The sequence below is a fragment of the Lepidochelys kempii genome, chromosome 4 (assembly GCF_965140265.1).
Source record: "Lepidochelys kempii isolate rLepKem1 chromosome 4, rLepKem1.hap2, whole genome shotgun sequence".
In the NCBI taxonomy this organism is placed as follows: Eukaryota; Metazoa; Chordata; order Testudines; family Cheloniidae; genus Lepidochelys; species Lepidochelys kempii.
Window position 1 is genome coordinate 92,473,548 of NC_133259.1, and position 20,383 is coordinate 92,493,930.

Here is a 20,383-nt window from a genome sequence, read left to right on the forward strand (position 1 = left end):
ATGCACTCCAACATCTTACGTTGTCCCTTGTGTTATACTTAGATTGCAAGCTCTTTGGGGCAGGGACGGTCTCCTTGCTATGTGTTTGTACAGTACCTAGCACAGTGGACGCCTGATCTACAACTGAGGGCCTAAGTGTTAATACATAATACAAATATATAATAATCTTCATTTGGACACACTGAGGAAGGATCTTTTTTTTTCTTGTTTTTCTTTTTGTTTTCTAAAAAGGCAGATAAAATATAAGTAATCCCAAAATAAAAGTATTGTGAGGAGCAAAGAATATATTGAATACTATACTATAACAAATGTATAGCTACCTAGGAACTTTTGCTTCTGAATATGGCCACTTGGAACTTCATGGTAGCTGTGGGGACAGAATTTAGATTGCCCTACTCCAAAAGCACAGGCCCTCACCACTAGATTGAGTGGCCCCTTTAAGGTGTACAGGCAGGAAGGCGAAAAAAGCCTTTTCCCACTTTTCTTGCACTTCACATCCCCCTGTGTAGCAGCAAGGCATAATTACAAGCTCCGTGCTCTCCTTCAAAAGCTTCTTTTAGGACCCACTGGGCACAGCTGGTTGGCTGTGAAGGGGAGTGCATGTTTCATCATAAGCGACAAAGTAGGGATGCATTTCCTCTATGCTCCAAGAAGCTCCAGAAGGGATTGTACCAGCACAGTTCCTCCTGGTGTTCCCTCTTGGGTGGGGGTGCATCTCTACACCATTTCCAAAGCACAGCAATATATAATGGCCCTTAGCTGTTAATAAAAATAAAAGGGACTGTTCGCTTATAGAGCCTATATAAACAATTAAGCACTTTTGATTTTATTCAGTAGAGGGCAGTGGCGCACACGCACCCTAGCATGTTCAATTGCACTGCTCTTTGTCAGGAAAACATTGATTATATAAGAAACTAATCTGTGCAGGTCTTCATTTTGTGCTTCTAATGCAAAGCCTCCATTATTGTGTTCATCAATGGAATGAAAAATTTAAATCTTATCATACAACGTCTTGATCAAAAGATTTTTTTTTATAACCGCTTTTAACCAGGAATAGAAAGGACTAAATGTCTGTTCCTGTGTTTTGATCAAATATGGAGGTCAAGATAAAGCAAAGAGCAGTTACGAGGTGCAGTGCTCTTTTTAGGAAAAGGCATGGTACTTTCATTGTCAAATTGCACTTAGCTGTGTTTAATTATCCATTTTTTTCTTCTTCCTTTTTCATCTAAAAATTTGTTGTAAGGCAGATTTCAGAGTAACAGCCATGTTAGTCTGTATTCGCAAAAAGAAAAGGAGTACTTGTGGCACCTTAGAGACTAACCAATTTATTTGAGCATGAGCTTTCGTGAGCTACAGCTCACTTCATCGGATGCATGCCGTGGAAACTGTAGCAGACTTTATATATACACGGAGAATATGAAAAAATACCTCCTCCCACCCCACTGTCCAGCTGGTAATAGCGTATCTAAAGTGCTCATCAGGTGGGCCATTTCCAGCACAAATCCAGGTTTTCTCACCCTCCACCCCCCCACACAAATTCACTCTCCTGCTCACCAGCTGGAGTGTGAATTTGTGTGGGGGGGTGGAGGGTGAGAAAACCTGGATTTGTGCTGGAAATGGCCCACCTGATGAGCACTTTAGATAAGCTATTACCAGCAGGAGAGTGGGGTGGGAGGAGGTATTGTTTCATGGTCTCTGTGTATATAATGTCTTCTGCAGTTTCCACGGCATGCATCCGATGAAGTGAGCTGTAGCTCACGAAAGCTCATGCTCAAATAAATTGGTTAGTCTCTAAGGTGCCACAAGTACTCCTTTTCTTTTTGCGAATACAGACTAACACGGCTGTTACTCTGAAACCTGAAGATAGAAAACTGAGCAATTATTTTTGCCTACAGCAAAACAGATAATATGCTGGTATCATGGCTGTCCAGCTATAATCATTAGGAGGACATTTTTTTCTGCAGCTATAACAACAGTTCAGCAGCATGGTGAACACAGGGAAGGGACTATTGTGCTTAAACATCTGTCACTTAAAAACAATTGAAATATAGGATGCGGTTGCACAATTATTTTTAGCATCATTAGTAATTGTATTGTAAGCAGTTTCTTTGGCTTTGAAAAAAGCTGTTCAGTCTGGAAAAAAAAAAGCCTTGAATTAGAAAGCTTTTAACAGCAGTGATCTACAATACTGGGCATAGTAGCTCTGCAACAAAGGTGTTTTATGTTTAGAATTGTGGCACCTTATTAAATACCAGGCAATGTAATTATTTTTACGGGCTGTGAAAATGGGAAAGATGTTTGTATTTGCTGTAAGTGAAGCACTCGGGGGGGCGGGGGCGCAAGTTTTCTTCTAGTAACACCAGAGTAACAGCAGAGGAATTCTAATGAAGTCAGTGGAGTTACTCCATATTTGCAACAGTATGACTGAGAGCAGAATCTGGTTCAGAATGTTCCACATCATTCTGTGTGCAGAATACAGAAAATGTATATGCTAAAAATGTGTTTGTTTCTCTTCTCTTATCAGACAGTATAACGGAAGTCTTCACTAACATCTACGTAACCAGCTTTGGACCTGTTTCAGACACAGACATGGTGAGTTCCTGAGTGAGCTAAGAAAAGCTGAGGAGAGCTACTGTTGACCTTAAAAAATGTTTACATTCTGCTCCCATTTACACTGGAGCAAATCAGGAGTGTCACTGAAATCAATAGAATTATGGCACTATAAACTTGATATACATGTCAAAAGATGTAGTGTGTGACTTAGGTGGTCATAGGTTTTCTTTTGGTCCTCTGCATTTGGGTGGATTTCACCTGGAGTGAAGTCAAGGCAGGGAAGCCTATCAGTAACAGTCCCCAAGTTGTTATAAATGTTTTGTTGAATGGCTTTGTTTATATCCACTCTTTATAAAGAAGAGCATAGATCCCTAATCACTGGACAAGTTGAGGAGCTTTCAAGGACTTTGGGTGGATGGCTTGGGACAAAGAGATAGAAAGTGGGCTGTGAGGTTTGTTCTGGGTGGGCCTCAAACTCCGCCCCCACAATGAAATGATCTGAGAAGAATTACTGGAAGGGAGGGGGCCCTTGTACTTTTGAGTTTCTGACAGGCAGTTTTGAACAATGGCTCCAGTCCAGCAAACACTTGTGTAAATTATTTTTAGGTAGTCTCCTGAAAGTCATTGGAACTACTCAGGTCAGGAAGGACCAGCAGGATCAGGACCAATGGCTATTAAAAGAAAGAAGCTAACAATATTGGCCTACAGGGCCAGTCCCAGGTGTGCTGTCACCCAGAGTGGAAAATGTTTTCCCCAAATGGCTGCGAAAACCCCCCACCAATCTCCTTCCCCCATTTGTCTCCCATAATGATGGGAATTTGCTACCCCCAGAGGTTGGTATCCACAACAGATGCCCTGAGCTCCTTCCCCGAACTCTGGCCTCTCCCTGTTCTGGACTCTTTCTGTCTCTGAATCATCATGTTATGATATGGATCATTCTGTAATTGACAACTATTAACAGGTTAGTTGGTAATAGGGCTGTGAAAGATACAAGGAATTTGAAAAATTCATAACATGAGGTTTTGGTGGGGTTTTTGATTCATGAAATGGGTGCAATTTTGCAAAGAAATACCAATTTTTTTTTCTTGAAAGAAGCACTGTTTTTGAATAAATATTTGCCAGTTGCAACTGACACACTATATACTGGATTTTATTAGATATTTCAAATAAAAAGCTGATTTTAGAAAAAAAAAGTATGTTTGTTTTCTTGGGCGGCATTATAGATGGCCTTGATTCTTGTGAATAGCAGGAAATGTTTTTTTCCCCCTAAGGATATGAAATGAAGCTTCTAAAATCATTTGTATTTTGTTAGCTAGCACTATAGGTTTAATTCTCCACGCAATATACACCAGGGCAAAAAAGGTGTAAAATTTTATCTATCTTAGGTACTTATATGGCCCCCTTAACCGTAATATCTGAGCACCTCACAGTCTTTAATGTATTTATCTTCACAACACCTCTGTGGGAAAGGGAAGTGCTGTTATCCCCCCATTTTACAGATGGGTTATTGAGGCACAGAGAGACTTAGACCTGGATCCACAAAGGGCTTAGGCACCTAAATCCCACTTTCAGGTGTGATCCACAAAACTCCTGTGTAGCTGCCACCTAAACCTGTAGGTGCCTAAACTAACATGGCACATAAGTTCTGTCTGAAAAAGTTCCCTAGGCACCTATGTTTCTGCCTCAGGGCATTCTCATTGCTGCCTCACTCTGGGCACTTGGAGACCTATATCCACCTAAGCCCCAAAGTGATCTATGAAGCAGGAAAAGATGGGCTGATGATAGGATCCCACATCGCAGATGAGTATCCTAATCACAGAGCTAACGGTTCCTCCTCTGCTACTGCCATTGCTACCACCTGCCATTTTGTATGGAGCAAGACAGCTGCCTAACTCTTAATCACAAGAAACACCTTAGGCATCAAACTGCTTGACTCCAGCAGAGGGGTTCCCAGTTGTGGCTCGGAAGCTGAAATATTGCCTCCTTGCAACCTGGAGATAGACACTGAACTCTGAGAGGGACTGGGGTTAGAACACACTCCTCTCCCGGGCATCTCCCATTGGCTAGCTTAGGCAGTTTGCTGCCTAGCCTGCTGGCTTTTGTGGATTGTGTTTTAAAGCAACTGTTTCTCCCCATTCATTGTATAGGGAGCTAGGCAACTAGCTTAGGGTTTGTGGATCCCCTTGTTGTTCAAGTGATTTTCTAGGTGCCTAAAAGGGCAATATCCAAGTCCCTTTGTGGGTTTGGGTCTTAGTGACTTCCCCAAGGTCACATAGGAAGTCTGTGGCTAAGTAGGGACTTAAACCCAGGTCTCCCAAGTCCTGGCTGCTAACCATTTGATCATCATTCCTCTCCAAAATATTGTCACTGGTATACGTGGAGAAGTTTGACTTTGCAGTAAATGACCACACAAGGTGTGCAGCAATGGAGAATCAGGTCATATGATATCAGTCCTATTAATGCAGTTTTCAGGGGAATACTTGTGGAAATGAACTACAGTGAATCAAAATGACAGTTGTTACCATTGGCTGTAGATCTGTTTGCAGATATGTAGATAGATAAATAGAAGTGGTTTAAGTGTTCACTAACACCAAAGTTTCAGGCTTAAATAACATGTGCAATTGACTCTTACAAAATTACGTTTACTGCCAAGCAGGAGTCAGCTTCAAAAACTGAGTTTAAAATAATTATTGATTTCCAAGTAATCACAGATCTGTCAAACATGAAAATGATATTTGTGTAAATGCCATAAATTATCTTTTAAGCAAATATTACGTTCAGCTGGACTCTGTGTAAATTTAAACCACTATACATAGGTCCACAGAATATCTGTATGAGGAGGCTCTGAAGGGAGGAAAACTCTTTGATATTCCCATGACTGATATGGCAATTTCCTTCAATATCTTTGGAAGACCTTATTTTATTAAGTTTATGTATTAAGTTGGGCAAAGATTGTATGTAACTTCCCTTGGGGAGAGAGATGACAGATGTGAAATCTGGGAAGTTTAAAGGGGTTCAAAAGACTGTATTGAATTGTGCCAGATAAACATGGACTTGAGGGGACGATAAGAGTTAAGTGGATTCCCTGGAGAATTCCTAGAGAGTAGCTAATGCAAATTCCACATCTCCCATTATGCAAAAACCCAGCCTTTTGAATCTGTGCTCCTGAGGAGAGGGCCGTTGTTTGCCGATTACCTGTTACAGAAGGTCAAGATCAAAGACCCAAGCTGCATAAATGACTGATCTGCTCAGACTTCATTCTGGTCCTAGAGCTAAGATGGATGAATGTGTAATCATGGGGAAAACCCAGTTGTGAGTTTTGAAGGACTAAAACCTACCAGAGCCCTAGGTTGGAGCTGGGGGTGACCTCTGGTAAACTTTTTAGCATGCATGTAGGTTCTTTTATTGTTTTAATATGCTTCTCTGTAATGCTTTTTACCTTAAGAATAAATATGCTTGCTTCAAAGGAGCTGTATGGTGACTTACATCTGCAGACAATACAATGGTCAGAGCCCTCAAAGAGAAAGCAAATTGCAGGTGCTGGCCTTTTAGGGTGTCTGGCTTGTTGGGGATATCACAATGGAAGGCAGGGAGTTGGGCAGCCTTAAGATTCCTAATTAGGAGGGAATGAGATGCTTGTCTCCGGCCAAGAGAGGTGATGGCTGAGGAGCCGGAAGCCTTAAGTGGGTGCCCTTGGTTGACAGTGGGGAAGGTTTAGATTGGATATTAGGAAAAACTTTTTCACTAAGAGGGTGGTGAAACACTGGAATGCGTTACCTAGGGAGGTGGTAGAATCTCCTTCCTTAGAGGTCTTTAAGGTCAGGCTTGACAAAGCCCTGGCTGGGATGATTTAACTGGGAATTGGTCAAAAGATCAGGGGGTTGGACTAGATGACCTTCTGGGGTCCCTTCCAACCCTGATATTCTATGATTCTATGACTACAGAGTGGGAAGACGGGTTCAGTTGCTCTAAAACTGACTGTTCCCTTTCAGAGTTTTTCCCAAATTGTTTCACCGGGAAGATGGGTTTGATCCCCCCTGGCCTTCTGGGGTGGCAGGGTTGTAGAAATTTTGGTGGTGCCCAGAACCCGCCCCTGCCCAAACTCTGCCCCGCACCTGCCCAAGGCTCTGGGAGGGAGTTTGGGTGGGGGAGGAGGTGGTATGGGGTGCAGGCCCTGGGCTGGGGAAGGGGACTGGGATGCAGGCGGGATCTGGGGTGCAGGCTCTGGGAGGGAGTTTGGGGACGGGAGGGGGTTCAGAGGTAGGGGGTGCAGTTCTGGGAGGAGTTTAGGGATGGGAGGGGGTGTGGATGAAGGCGTGCAGGGGTGAGGGCTGTGGGGTGAGGCTGGGGATGAGGGGTTCACAGTGCAGGAGGGGGCTCAGGTCTGGGACTCAGGGCTGGGGTTTTGGGGGCACAGGCTCTGGGGTGGGGCAGGGCCAGGGATAAGGAGCTTGGGGTGCAGACAGGCTGCCCCAGGGCTAGGGTAAGAGAGAACTCCACCACTCCGCTCCCTGCCGGCAGCAGCAAGCTCCGGGTGGGGGACCCCTCCTCTTCCTCCCCCCCCCCCAACACAGTCACTCTGCACCACTGTCACTGCACATGGTCCTAGGGCCCCTCTCAGGTCCAGGAAGCCCCCTCGCCTCCCCTATGGTGTCCCCTGTGGTGGGTACCGGGGGGGGAGTGGGGGGCTGCCGTCATGTGTGGCCTCCCTTGCTGCTGCCCCTCACCGTAGCCTCACTTGGGGTGGGGGATGGGGCTGCGCTTTGCTCAGCGTGGGGCAGGAGTGGTGGCTGCAGGGGGAGTGGGGGGGTCAGATTATAGGTCAAACACTCACCAAAGCCCCAGAAGCTGCTCAGGTGAGTGAGGTCCACTGTAGATGATCAGGTCTCCCGCCGGAAGTCCCCTCGGCATCTCCTCCTGGTGGGTGCCGGGGGAGGGGATGGGAGGGCTGCCAAGCACGTGTGTGCCGCCTCCTCCCCCTCCTGAGTGCTCAGCCTGCTGCCAGCGTCTCTTCTTGCCACAGGTGGCAGCAGCCGGCAGCACGTGCAGGCAGGCAAGGAAGAGGCGCCCGCCGCTTTCATTCTGGCAGGGACGCTCCGGGCCGGGGGGCAGATCGGGGGTCGGGAGGCAGATGAGGGCCGGGGTCTGCTCCAGGTAGGGCCGGGGGAGAGACCAAGCTCCAAATATTGGTGGAGCAGGGCCCCCGGGTCTGAATATTCCTGGAGCATGGGCACCACGAGCCCATACAGAGGGGGAGATCCACACTGGAAATGATAGGATGGGGCAAATGGAATTGTGGTGGAATAGCATTGGTTATTCACATTGCTAACAAAACAGTTCATGATCATTATTACTGTTTGCTATCAAATTAATAGGAATCAGTTATTGCTCAATTTCCATTAGCGCTAATTTATTTTGTATCTAATCTGCCACCTGAAGCCAATGCCATAATATAGGTTTCCATTGAAATTCCAATTTTTTTTCAACCAATTATAATTTTGGCAGAAATAAATTGTGAAGCTTTCAAAACTTGGTATCAGGCTGTCAAGGAAATATTGTGAGTAAATGTGACAAAATGTGGTTCAACTGTTTAACATTGGAAGAATTAAAAAAAAGTGAAGACTTTTTGTACTACTAAGTTGTGCTAAATCCTTTAATAGGGCATTGCTTTAGTCCTCGTCAAGATTTAATTAATTTGACCAGTTTGAAAAAAAATCTTATCTCCTGTACATAAACTGAGTTACCTAATGTCCCAGTTGTTGGCTTCAGAATTGTAGTTCTTTTGAAATTCAGTTTGTCCAACTGCATGAATGTGTGCATTTGTGGTAACTGTTTTTTCTCTGACGTTCAAAACTATTTATGGTGTGTCAATAGAAGGAAATGTCATTAGTGCTGATGTTTTGTCATGGTGGGTCACAAATTCCACATCATGGGAGCTCATGTTTTTTGTCATGGTAGGTCATAGCCTCCATTTCTGCTTTTATTTACGTTGGGGAGTCTGTGTGACTTCTTCCTGTTGCTCTGCCTCCTTGTGGAGGTGCAGATACTTGTTTCTCCCTTCCAGCTACAAAAGACAGAAGTTACAAAACAACATTCTTCAAAAACAAAAATCCACAGCTAGGCTAACCATCTGCAATTTAATCAGAACTTGCCATGACTCGCTTGTGATTTTGTTTTTCTTTTTTTGCACCCCCCCCCCCAAAAATCATCCATTGTAAAACAGCTTTAATCATTTCCATTTTATTTTCTGTGGTGTCTTTATAGGTGTCAGGTTTCAGTGATTCTTGTGAGTTGACACTTTTTTTTCTTAATTATTTGAAATGTTTTTCTTAGGAATTTGACAAGCACACAGGGGCTGAGAGAACCCTGAAATCATTAATGTAGGTCATATATATACCCACTACAGAACTTGGAAATTGAACTCATAGTCACTCTTGCCCAGTTGTCCCTTCATTAGCTTGTTAGCTGTTGCACTTATATGTTATGATAGAAGCCTTAGGGAAAAACCCACAAAGAATATCAGGATTATTCAACCAGTTATGGGCTATATCACCATCTTCATTACATTATTGGTAGACTATCTGGGTAAGCTTTAATGCCTGAGTCTTGTGTCCTTTCTCCATCTAGCCCAATTTTCGTTTTCATTTTTTTCACATGATCATTGCTTTATATATTTAATAGCCAACCAAACCAAAATAAATGCCTGGTTTAATTGTGAGATGGATAAACTTTGTGAGATGAGGCTCATGCACTTCAGGATTATGGGAAAGTGAAATGGGATGACTCTCTTCTAACTTAGAAAAAGTTGTTTGTATTTCTATACTGAGAGCTAATGGAAATTATTCTTCAGCTCTGTAGCAACAGCTCCTTCTGTATCTAAATGATCTTGGTTTAAATTTCACCTGGTAGTATTCTTTACTAGTAAAGAAGCTTCAAAGTTCAAAGTAAAGAAGCTTAAATTTTCAGGTGGCTGTAGTGTTGAAGATATGTAAGGTTTAGTCTTTTTTTCACTGTCACACAGAGTGCTTATGGACAAAAGACACACTGCAAAATTCACTACTGCCTTACTCCACTTCTATGTTGGCATAACTCCATCAATTCTGATAGTTACACTTGAATATGACTGGAATAATTCTGTGGTGAATTGGGCCTATTACTTTTTGAATATTTTTTGGTGAAATAAAGTACCGTAAATGCTACTGCTTTGTAACACAGTTCAGCTTTTTTTATTTTTAGTCAGAAAAAAACTCTGCTTTTGAATAGATTTGAGTCCAGCAAAAAATAAATTGGATAACATTAAAAACCAAAATCGGTTACCATTTTGAATGTGGATACGTGATTTTAGAAGAAACTATACATTCATTGGCAAAACACCTTTTAGTCCTGAATTTTTTTTAAAAAAAAAACCTTAACAGCTGCATGTCACCTGACATCATTTAGTGTATTAGTGCAAGTTTTCTTTAAACTACACTTTGTTACTTTCAAATTATGAATTCCTTTTCTTGTGCTCTCCTCTGCCACACTGAAACTCCGGCACGTGTATCTGAATTCAAGACCTTAGAATTGCTTTCTTACAAATAATACTATACCTTTTCATCAAGCTTTGCTTGAAGGTAAACAGTGTTATTTAAAGTTACTATTTTAGCAGCCTGTCAAGGTTCCTTCCCCACTCTGAACGCTAGGGTACAGATGTGGGGACCTGCATGAAAAATCTCCTAAGCTTATCTTTACCAGCTTAGGTCAAAACTTCCCCAAGGTACAAAATATTCCACCTGTCGTCCTTGGATTGGCTGCTACCACCACCAAACAAATACTGGTTACTGGGGAAGAGCTGTTTGGAAACGTCTTTCCCCCCAAAATACTTCCCAAAACCTTGCACCCCACTTCCTGGACAAGGTTTGGTAAAAAGCCTCACCAATTTGCCTAGGTGACTATAGACCCAGACCCTTGGATCTTAAGAACAATGAACAGTCCTCCCAACACTTGCACCCCCCCTTTCCTGGGAAATGTTGGATAAAAAGCCTCACCAATTTGCATAGGTGACCACAGACCCAAACCCTTAGATCTGAGAACAATGAAAAAGCATTCAGTTTTCTTACAAGAAGACTTTTAGTAGAAATAGAAGTAAATAGAAGTAAAGAAATCACCTCTGTAAAATCAGGATGGTAGATACCTTACAGGGTAATTAGATTCAAAACATAGAGAATCCCTCTAGGCAAAACCTTAAATTACAAAAAAGATACACAGACAGAAATAGTTATTCTATTCAGCACAATTCTTTTCTCAGCCATTTAAAGAAATCATAATCTAACATGTACCTAGCTAGATTACTTACTAAAAGTTCTAAGATTCCATTCCTGGTCTATCCCCGGCAGAAACAGCATATAGACAGACAGAGACCCTTTGTTTCTCTCCCTCCTCCCAGCTTTTGAAAGTATCTTGTCTCCTCATTGGACATTTTGGTCAGGTGCCAGCGAGGTTACCTTTACTTCTTAACCCTTTACAGGTGAGAGGAGCTTTCCCCTGGCCAGGAGGGATTTCAAAAGGGTTTACCCTTCCCTTTATATTTATGACACAGCCTAACCTCATGTCCTGTCTACAATGAGAATTTTTAGCATTTCTCCCACTGATACATTGGGGTTAGACCAGATGTGGGAGAATTGCTATAAATTTTCTATATAATCTGAAATCCAGATCCACCTGTACTAGCTGCTTAATAAAGATATGTAAGTATATTGGCCACAGAGTTTAGTGTCAAAGGGAAAAAATGGGAATATGCTGGAGCTGTTTTTCAACTTCATTATGCCAAGTAATGGGGACTAATCCAGAGAAGCAAAAGTGCAGAATAAAGCAGATTGCACCTTTAGAGCTTCAGTTGTTGCATTGTTATTTCTATGAAACATTATACGTTCAGTATTGTGATGTAAAGCCCTAAAGGCTTCCACCCAGGTCAGTGATGTAAATTTATTGTGACACTAGCCTGAGAGGAAAAAGCTGAATACTTAAAAACAAAAACAGAGCAACTAAAAAACAAAGCAGTATCTCTAAATTGTTAATTACCATAATTGTCCAAGGAAAGTTATAGGACTAAATGGTAATTAAAGCAGTTAATTACAGCATCTGTAATTAAGCTTGCAAAAACTTTAACATTTGAAAATTGAGGTAGAAGGTAATTGAACTTTGGATGGAACATGGCTGAGAAGATGACAAAATCTGAAGTGGGTTTGTGAATTCAGCCAGTTAAAATTGGCTCTTTCTGTATGCCCTTTTCAAAAGTAATACTGTAATTAAGGAGATCTTTATTTTTTCATTGTATATTTCCTCCTCAATTCTCAGTGTTTTTACAGTTTTTCCTCACAATTGAATTATTGTCTGACAAAGCCTCCCTGTCATTCACCCATCTAAAGCTTCTCAAGAAGCAAAAAGTGTTGATCTCCTCAAGAGAAGGGCCTGTACATTTTAAATGGTAAATATTATTTTTTACCTTCTGAGCAATAGTTGTCATATGGAGCACAAAATACACAGCCAGATTATAAAACTTGTACCACTGAGAGAAAACCGCAGCCAAGGTCCTCTCTATTTCTAGTCTTCAGTGGCAGTACTCACAGAGTGAGATATTAGGTGTGTAAGGTAACAGAATCTGGATATGCATATGCAAAAACTGGGTTAAGCTTGATCTGAATATTATAATAGATAGACTTCCTGACATTTTTGTATTTTATATTTTACGCTTAACTTTGCATCAAGAGCCTGCACAAGGACCCTGTTTTGAGGCCCAAATGGGACTTCATTGGTGCAGAGACTTTGTACAAGACCATACAGCTGGATGGAAAAATTAAGGCTCGTAATGGAATGGATCTTTTCAAATATAGGAAGGTTTTGCTATAACTCAATAGAGTAATATTACCCCCTTTTCATACTTCTAACATAGCAGAAATTACTTCTCAAATAAAAAGTTGAATACAAATTCCCTGAAAGTGAACTGATCATTTTGAATGGGATTTACCCCTGCATAGTAGGGCTGGTTGAAAATTTCCCATTTTTTTGACAAAATGATTTTTTTTTAAATGGTGTCTGTTTTCGATGTTAAATTTAGATATTTTTTCAAAAATGCCCCAAACCCCAAAAAGTTTGTGGCCAAAATATGTAGTTTTATTTTATATTTTATTGAAAAATCAACATTTGCTACAGAAGAACATTTTCCACAAACGAAAAAACCTTATTTTTTCCATCCAGCTGTATGCTGCTGTGGTCTAGCACAAAGCCTTTGCACCACTCAAGTTTCATTTGGACCTCAAAATAGGGTCCTTGTGCTGGCCCTTCAAACAGGGATGAATCTCACCCTTTATGAAACTGAAGTGAGTTTGTTGCCTACAGATGTATGTTAGTTTTTACTTCACTAGTAAGCATTCTTTTTTCCTCTAGAATCTGTGAGGGTATGTTTGTTATTAATACCTAAAAAATGTGTGTACAGCAAAAAGTTGTTAGCCTGGTTTTAGGCAAAAAGCAATGCCCATCCCCCTGTCTTCCAAGTCATGGTGGGGAGCAAAGAGGTGGAAGTTGGCCTAAAGGGAAGCAAAAGTAGTGGAGGGGGAGATGGTTACAGACCACATTTCCCCCACCTTTCTGTGACTCACAGGAGCCCATGTAAGTCCCTCAGCATGGATGCCTCAGGGATGGGAATCCATGGATGTGGGAATCTTTGGACAGAGAAACAAAGGTCAGGATAGCCACGCTACGCGCGCCTGTGGAAATACATGTAAGAGATAATCTTGGCCAGCTCTAGCTTCCTCAGAACTGGGTTGTAGAGAGCAGGCATAGGGATCAAAGCCAGTGAACTATATTACTGAGGCTGTGAGTTACATGGAGCTCTCCTGCATTCCTGGACCCATGGGATTAGATTTGAGATCTCTGTGGATCTGGTGAAGCTATGCAGTTTCTGGCCAAACATTTTGCCATGAGAGAAGTCTTTTTTGGTAACTACAATTTTAGTTTCACAAATTTTCCCACCGTCTTCTCCCCTGTATTTTTCCAGGCTCAGGGAACATTTAGTCCAGTGTCCTGTGTTATGAGAAAAAGTACTGGGAAACAGTACTTCAATATTTACAGTGACTCCACTAAACAATTGGTAGAATTGCCTCAAATCTCCTGGAGGTTGAATGAAAACATTTGACTTCCAGCTACTTGTCCTCTACAGTCTTTGGCTTGTGAAGATTAGAAGCTTGTCAGGCTTTGGGGAAAGAGAAATTGACTTTTTTTTTTTTTTTCACTTGTATGGAATCAGGACTTACTGTCAGGCTAATAGCTAATGGTATGCAACATAAAGTGTTTGGTCTTCAGGTGGTAGAGGGCAGAAGAGTTGGAAGTGGAGAAATCCATCCCCAAGCCTTGTCTGCTCTTCAGTGCTGTGGCCTCAGTTTTGGCTGCTATTCCACTCCTGCTATTCAAGTTGCAGAAATTGTTGGTGACCATTGGATTAGTACAAATATTCCCATTGCAACATAGCATGCTGATTTGTGAAGTGCCAACATGGGTGGGGTGGGCTCTCCACACAACATGGTGAGTGTCCAGGTAACCATCTGCCTGCTGTCCTATGCACATCCCTGTGTGTGACATTGGCAGTGCATAGAGCCTTGAACTGGTCCTCTGCACTGTGAGTAAAGTCTTCCCACAGAGAATTAAATGATGAAGCCAAATAAAAGTTGGCTTATTGCTACCCCTGCAGAACTTACCTCAGCTTGAGTTTGGAAGCTGGGCCCAAATGTTTAGCATTTATTCAAAGAGAGCTGTGATGAATAATTCATCAGTAAAATAAGTTACAGGACTTACACTACTTTCTCTGAGTGCTCATCACTCCGGCAAATATCACATTATAACAAGGAGGCAGATGTGTTCCCAAGGCTCAGATGAGTCTGCTTTGAATAATTGCTTTTTCTTATGGGTCTTGCCTAAAACTGTTCCTTTGGTTTCACAGAAGTGTTTGACAGTTAGCTGCAGAGTAACATTATTAATAGCTTTGAAACTAAACTGAAGCAGGACTAATTTAGTAGGCTGAATTGCCTTAAGACTCAGTAAGAAAAATTAAGATGCGACACCAGGAGCATTGGTACTTTAAACAACAAAACAAAACAACTGACAGTTTGTAAATAAATATCCAGGACCCAGTTCTGCCCTCATCTACATGGATGCAACTCCCAGTGAGGCCCCTGCTTCGAAAAGGAGGTGTGTAAAGGTCTTTTGTTATTCTCAACAGATATAAATTAAAGGGAGGGTGAGGGACTTTCTCTCCACACATACTTTTGACTGCCCTTGAAGATTCAGTAAAAAGGTAGTTTAACTTCTCATTGCTCCCAACTTACCTTATTTTAAATCAGTTTACATAGATTATGTTTGTGTGTTACTTCAGAGAGTTAATACTATATAATAAAAGGCCAATCTGAATATAAAGGACCCGCTGGGACAAGTCTGAACGAGTCAGTAAATGAGGAATTTTGGTTTGATCTAGTCACTAAAAAGCTGGGTTACAGGGACGTGATTAATACACGTTCAACCTGTTCAGCGTCAGTGCTGCACGTGGACGGGCACTCACAATGTCTGAAGTGTTTGGAATGTTTCCATCTCTCCTCCAGATGCAAAGGCTGCCACAATCTGTCAGCCAGGGACAGATGAGACAGGTAATGTATTCCCCCATCCTTCCCCAAACTCTATCTTTCCATGTCTAGCCTTCATAATAAAGATTGTCGAGTAAGGGGAGAGAGTTGCTCAGACTTGACTCAATTTGAAACTTTGCTCTAGAGATACTGACTTACATCTAATGTCTTCACTCACACAGGCGTCAAGTACAACAACTTTTTACTAGAAAAAGAATGAAATCCCTATCATGATTTTACCCCAGTGTCCAGTCACTGAGAAAACAGGCCCAACAATTCTAACCATGTAATATAAAATATTACAGCAAGTGGCAGGATACAAATTTGATAGCTAATGCAACATGTATAAATGTACAGTATTGGAATCCAGCTGTGAGACCATGATCTCAAATACAAATCAACAGGGAGTATTCATTAGATCAGAAATCAGCACCAGAAGATTTCTGTAATACTGAAAGTATGCTCTTCTACTTTAATGGAGGTACTGTGCTGAATAATATTTTGACTAATACCGAGTATATAGACAATACATCTTTCTTGATGAATGAGTACCTGTAAAATTTACAATACAAATTCAAGGTATCAGTTTAAGGCTCTTTTTTTGTAGAGTCCATCTCTGCATTTATACAAAGCATTAGTCTGCTTTAGGAAGTGTTTACCATTCGCTACCATATAGTGGTATCTAAGAACACAGTTTCCCCTTTTGTTTAGACGAGGAAAGCATTCTGTAAATGTGTGGTGTCTTTTGGCAAATGCTGACTTTTTTGGCTGGAGACCACTGTGTTTCAATAATTGCAGACTTGCATATGTGCCCAAATATTTCAATCCTCTGTATAATAATATAGAGGACCAGATTTGTAGGAAAGAGCAACACAAGGAATATCATGTTACATACCATCCATTCCCCTCAGGCTGCACGTTTTGGGGGGAAAGTTATCCTTTTTGATCTTCTGTTGCAGTGGTTCCTATGCTGTGGTAGGTAGAATACTTACTGGGGGTCCACCAAGAGTTGGCTGGTCTCAATATGCTGACTCTTTTTTTTTTTTTTTTTTTTTTTGGCTCAAGTTCAGAAACAGAAAAGATGGAAAAGGGCAATGAAATGAATAAACAAATGGATTAACTTTAGTCAAAAAGGACAAAGCATTTATCACACTAAAGACCGCCAAAATACTTTCCTAATATTATTTTCCAATCTAAGTGCTGAAGTTGCCATGGGGACATTATATGATTATGGATAGGGTAGGAATTGGTCCAGGTGATTGCAAATGGGCAGGGAGGTTGACCACGAGAGACACTCATGATGATGTGGCTCAATCCCTGCTCTATTCCATGTTCTGCACAGAACACCATGCAACTGTATGGATGGAAGAGGGGAAACTTGCCCTTAACCTCAGAGAGGTTAGAATTAGCTATAGAGCTTGACATATTTGCCAGAAGAATGTTTTTAAGGCTCTGATTTTCTCCTACTTTGCATCTTCCGTAGACTGTTTCCATCTGTGTGAAGTGTGTATAAAATGCTGCTATTCTGATTTGCACATATATATAATTGTGTACGCAAGATGCAATGCAGTGATGAATAGGACCCTTAATATATTTTGTTTATGGACACACTAGAAATAGTGGAGGCAGACATTTCGATTTGTGTATATGCAGACAGATATTTTTAAAGGAACCTAGTGAAATTAGGTACCTGATTTGCATGGGATTTCAATGTGTAACTCCCTTAGGCTCCTTTGAAAATACCAGCCTGAAATCACATCTGTATGGCTCAAGGACTAATCTTCTAATGCACAGCAGTGATTTCTTCTCTTGAATACTTAGTACAGCTTCTCAATTTGGAACTGGGCAGAACCTCAGTTGAAAATCATCTTGAAGCTTTTTGGACAATTGTCATTTCTGAATTACCTGGCATGTCTAGCTAGGTTTCACATATTCCTCTCATCAATGAATAGTTCCTGCTCTTGATCTCCTCTGACTTTCAGATATCTGATAACTGAGGGATATTAGGCAACCTGGGATTTCTAAATAGGCTCTTGAGCCACAAGAAATTTAACAGCCAAACATTCAGGACAATTCACCCTGACCTGCCATAGGGGAAAGGGAGTAATGAGGGAGTGTCTACAGAAAAGAACAGAGGCCTTTTACCTCATTCTTGTCATACATTAAATATTTGAGAAATATGTCCTTTCCTCACTGCTACAAAGGCCAGGTGTTCGCAACCTAAAACATAATAGTATCTTGGAAACTATGGCACATCTTAATTTCATGGGAGCACTCATTAATAAATAATGTTTAAATAGAGTATTTTAAAAGAAGTCCCACCATATTTGAGACTAGTCTCCTATTCAGCAAAAAGTCAGAGGCAGTACCATACCAAAAGATATAAATGTACTTACAGCAAACTCTGAAACATGTAGCAGCTACTGGAGGAGAAACAGATTGGCCGGTAAAATAAAGTTATATAAGGTATGCATATTAAGGGAGAAAATATGGCAGTATGATTTGACACAATTTTCCAGGTTTTAGTATGTTTTATAAATACTAAGGAAGATGGAGTTACTTGTGGATTTAAGCCAGCCTTTTCTTTTTATGATTACAAATAGAAGGTAGCATCAGAGGAAATAGAACTAATAAGTGAAAGGTAAACCATTATCTGGGGTATATTCAGTGTAGCTCTGGGATAGTTACCTTTGTGTCTTCCTCTCTCCGGCCCTGCATGAATGCAGTGACATGGTAGCCATAAAGGTTTCAGCTATATGATTCCAGGAGTAATAAAGCATTTTAGTAAATTCAAAGTCAAATTGATTTCGAAGTTCTGATTTTGCTTCCTTTTGCATTTCATGTTGTGTGCATCTTACTAGTCCACTTTTTGTTAAATCACAAGCCCAATATTTGCAATAGATATGATGTATTACAAATACCTGGTTGAGAGTTTCTCACACTAGTTCCACTGAACTAGGTGGTTGCTTCTACCTCTGCAGAAAGTAGGGATATTGCAAGTGGGAATTGTCATGTTATATGCGCTTTCTCTGCCCAAGAACACTTGCTAATTTCATAAGGTTACTAATTAACAATATTTCTTTTGCCTACACATGCCTGTGGTTTTTTATTTCCTTTTTTCAGGAAAAATAAGGGAATACCTTTAGATTTGGATTTATGATTTACACATCAGACTCCCCACAACTCTTCTTGTAGTTTTAGAATATTCTGTATGAGTTGTGGCTGTTCACATAAGGATGTTTACTGGTTCAGAATAGCAGGTCAGGGTTGGATTGCACTGGCAAAACTGAGGAAGTTTCCCAGTGCTTGTTCTTACTGTGCCTGGCTCAGCTCAATGCCTTCAGCTCCTCACTTTATTGAGTGCTAATGTTGCCGAGAGTGCTATGTGGGTACATTGCAGGCACCACATAGTTGTTGTTTTTTATGAAGGATGATGTCCTAGGAATGTTTTTTATGTTTATGTGCTTGGGACAGTATTTCCCATAGCTCCTCTTCTGTATGCAGATCATCCGAATGAAATCCTGGTCCTGTTGAAATCAGTGGCACTTCAATAGGGCCAGGATTTCACCCCAGGTGTGTAGTTCCTGCCCGTGATCTTAAATCAGCATGGTTCTGCCCTGGCTGAAATCCACAAGGTACCCCCATCTTCACTAGTATTTGTAAACAAACATAGAAGGCCAGTGTGAGAGTTTTGTCAAAGGCCTGATCTCCCATCTCTACCTCTCCCCGTTGTAGGGAAGTTCTGTCAACTTCCAAGATCCACTTCTTCAGTCATTGGTTTGTATAAATGATACTAGGATTCAGTCAACAGAAACTTTGCAACTTGTACAGAAATGAATTTTATTTTGATACTAAAACTATGTATCAAATCACTCACCAGCAGTTTGGTTCATTCAGTAGCTGCATTTAGCAAAATTTCTTGTAAGGATTTGGGAGGAAATACTTTGGATGGGCTATCACCAGCAGGAGAGTGAATTTGTGTGGGGGGGTGGAGGGTGAGAAAACCTGGATTTGTGCTGGAAATGGCCCACCTGATGATCACTTTAGATAAGCTATTACCAGCAGGACAGTGGGGTGGGAGGAGGTATTGTTTCATATTCTCTGTGTATATATAAAGTCTGCTGCAGTTTCCACGGTATGCATCCGATGAAGTGAGCTGTAGCTCACGAAAGCTTATGCTCAAATAAATTGGTTAGTCTCTAAGGTGCCACAAGTACTCCTTTTCTTTTTGCGAATACAGACTAACACGGCTGTTACTCTGAAACCTGTCATTAAATTAAAACTCACACATCTGCCTGAAAAAATATTTAATTGCTAATTTTACAATATCTGTAAATGGAAATCTCTTTTTTTCAGTTCATTTACTTTTTGCATATTTGTAGAACTAGTTTTGTTGTTTGCTCTATACAGTCCGGTAGGTCCCGATTTTTACAAGCAGCTCTTTGCAGATGGACCCCTGAAAGAGAGCCCCATTGAAGGTCCATGTGGGCACAGAGCTGCTTGTAGGATCAGGGCCTGTGTGAGTTTCCTCTGTTTGCATGGGGCTTTGCAGAGGGGTTGGAGGGAGACACACACACACACACACCTCTATAGCAACTGAAAGTGCCAGAGGCAGGTGTAGTAACAAACTACTTTTAACTCATTTTTTATACTGATTGGATTATAAGAGGACATTTGTCATTCAAGCATAATGTGCACATAAGATTATCTCCATAAAGTGTAGTATTTGCAAAGTAATTACAATAGAACAGATTATTGGAACATACTGATTATTTTAAATGTACAGCTACATTTTGCAGCGATACAACAAAACTGCTGCTGCACCAGAAGATGTAATATTGCAACTGCATGATTTACAGTTTTATGCCTATAAAATTTTCATGTCCTTAAAATTCCATCTTATCTGCAGTACTGATAGTTACAAACCACTCGATAATTTGCACATACAATTTTAACGTACTTGATATACTCATACTTTTAATCAGTATTTTTCTTTGCTGGAACAAACAACAATCCTAAAAATATGTACAGAATATCTATAGAATAGTCAGATAGCAGTTAGTGACTCATGCACCTGGAAGTAGAACATCAAATTCCTCCCAAGATTAAACACCAGGGCTATACTTCTATCAGCCCCTTCATAGGCATGGATTTCAGCAGACAGTCTGCCCCCTTTTGTT

At 41.0% G+C, this 20,383-nt stretch overlaps 1 protein-coding gene across 2 annotated transcripts in view; it reads left to right on the forward strand.

Moving 5' to 3' along the window:
• The window catches only part of GABRA2 (gamma-aminobutyric acid type A receptor subunit alpha2), a 78,023-nt gene that overhangs the window by 27,386 nt on the left and 30,254 nt on the right, over nt 1-20,383 (forward strand). For both annotated transcript variants that reach the window (XM_073340104.1, XM_073340105.1), the window contains exon 4: nt 2,525-2,592. In XM_073340104.1, coding sequence (XP_073196205.1) covers nt 2,525-2,592 — 68 coding nt within the window. The remainder of the gene's footprint in view (nt 1-2,524; nt 2,593-20,383) is intronic.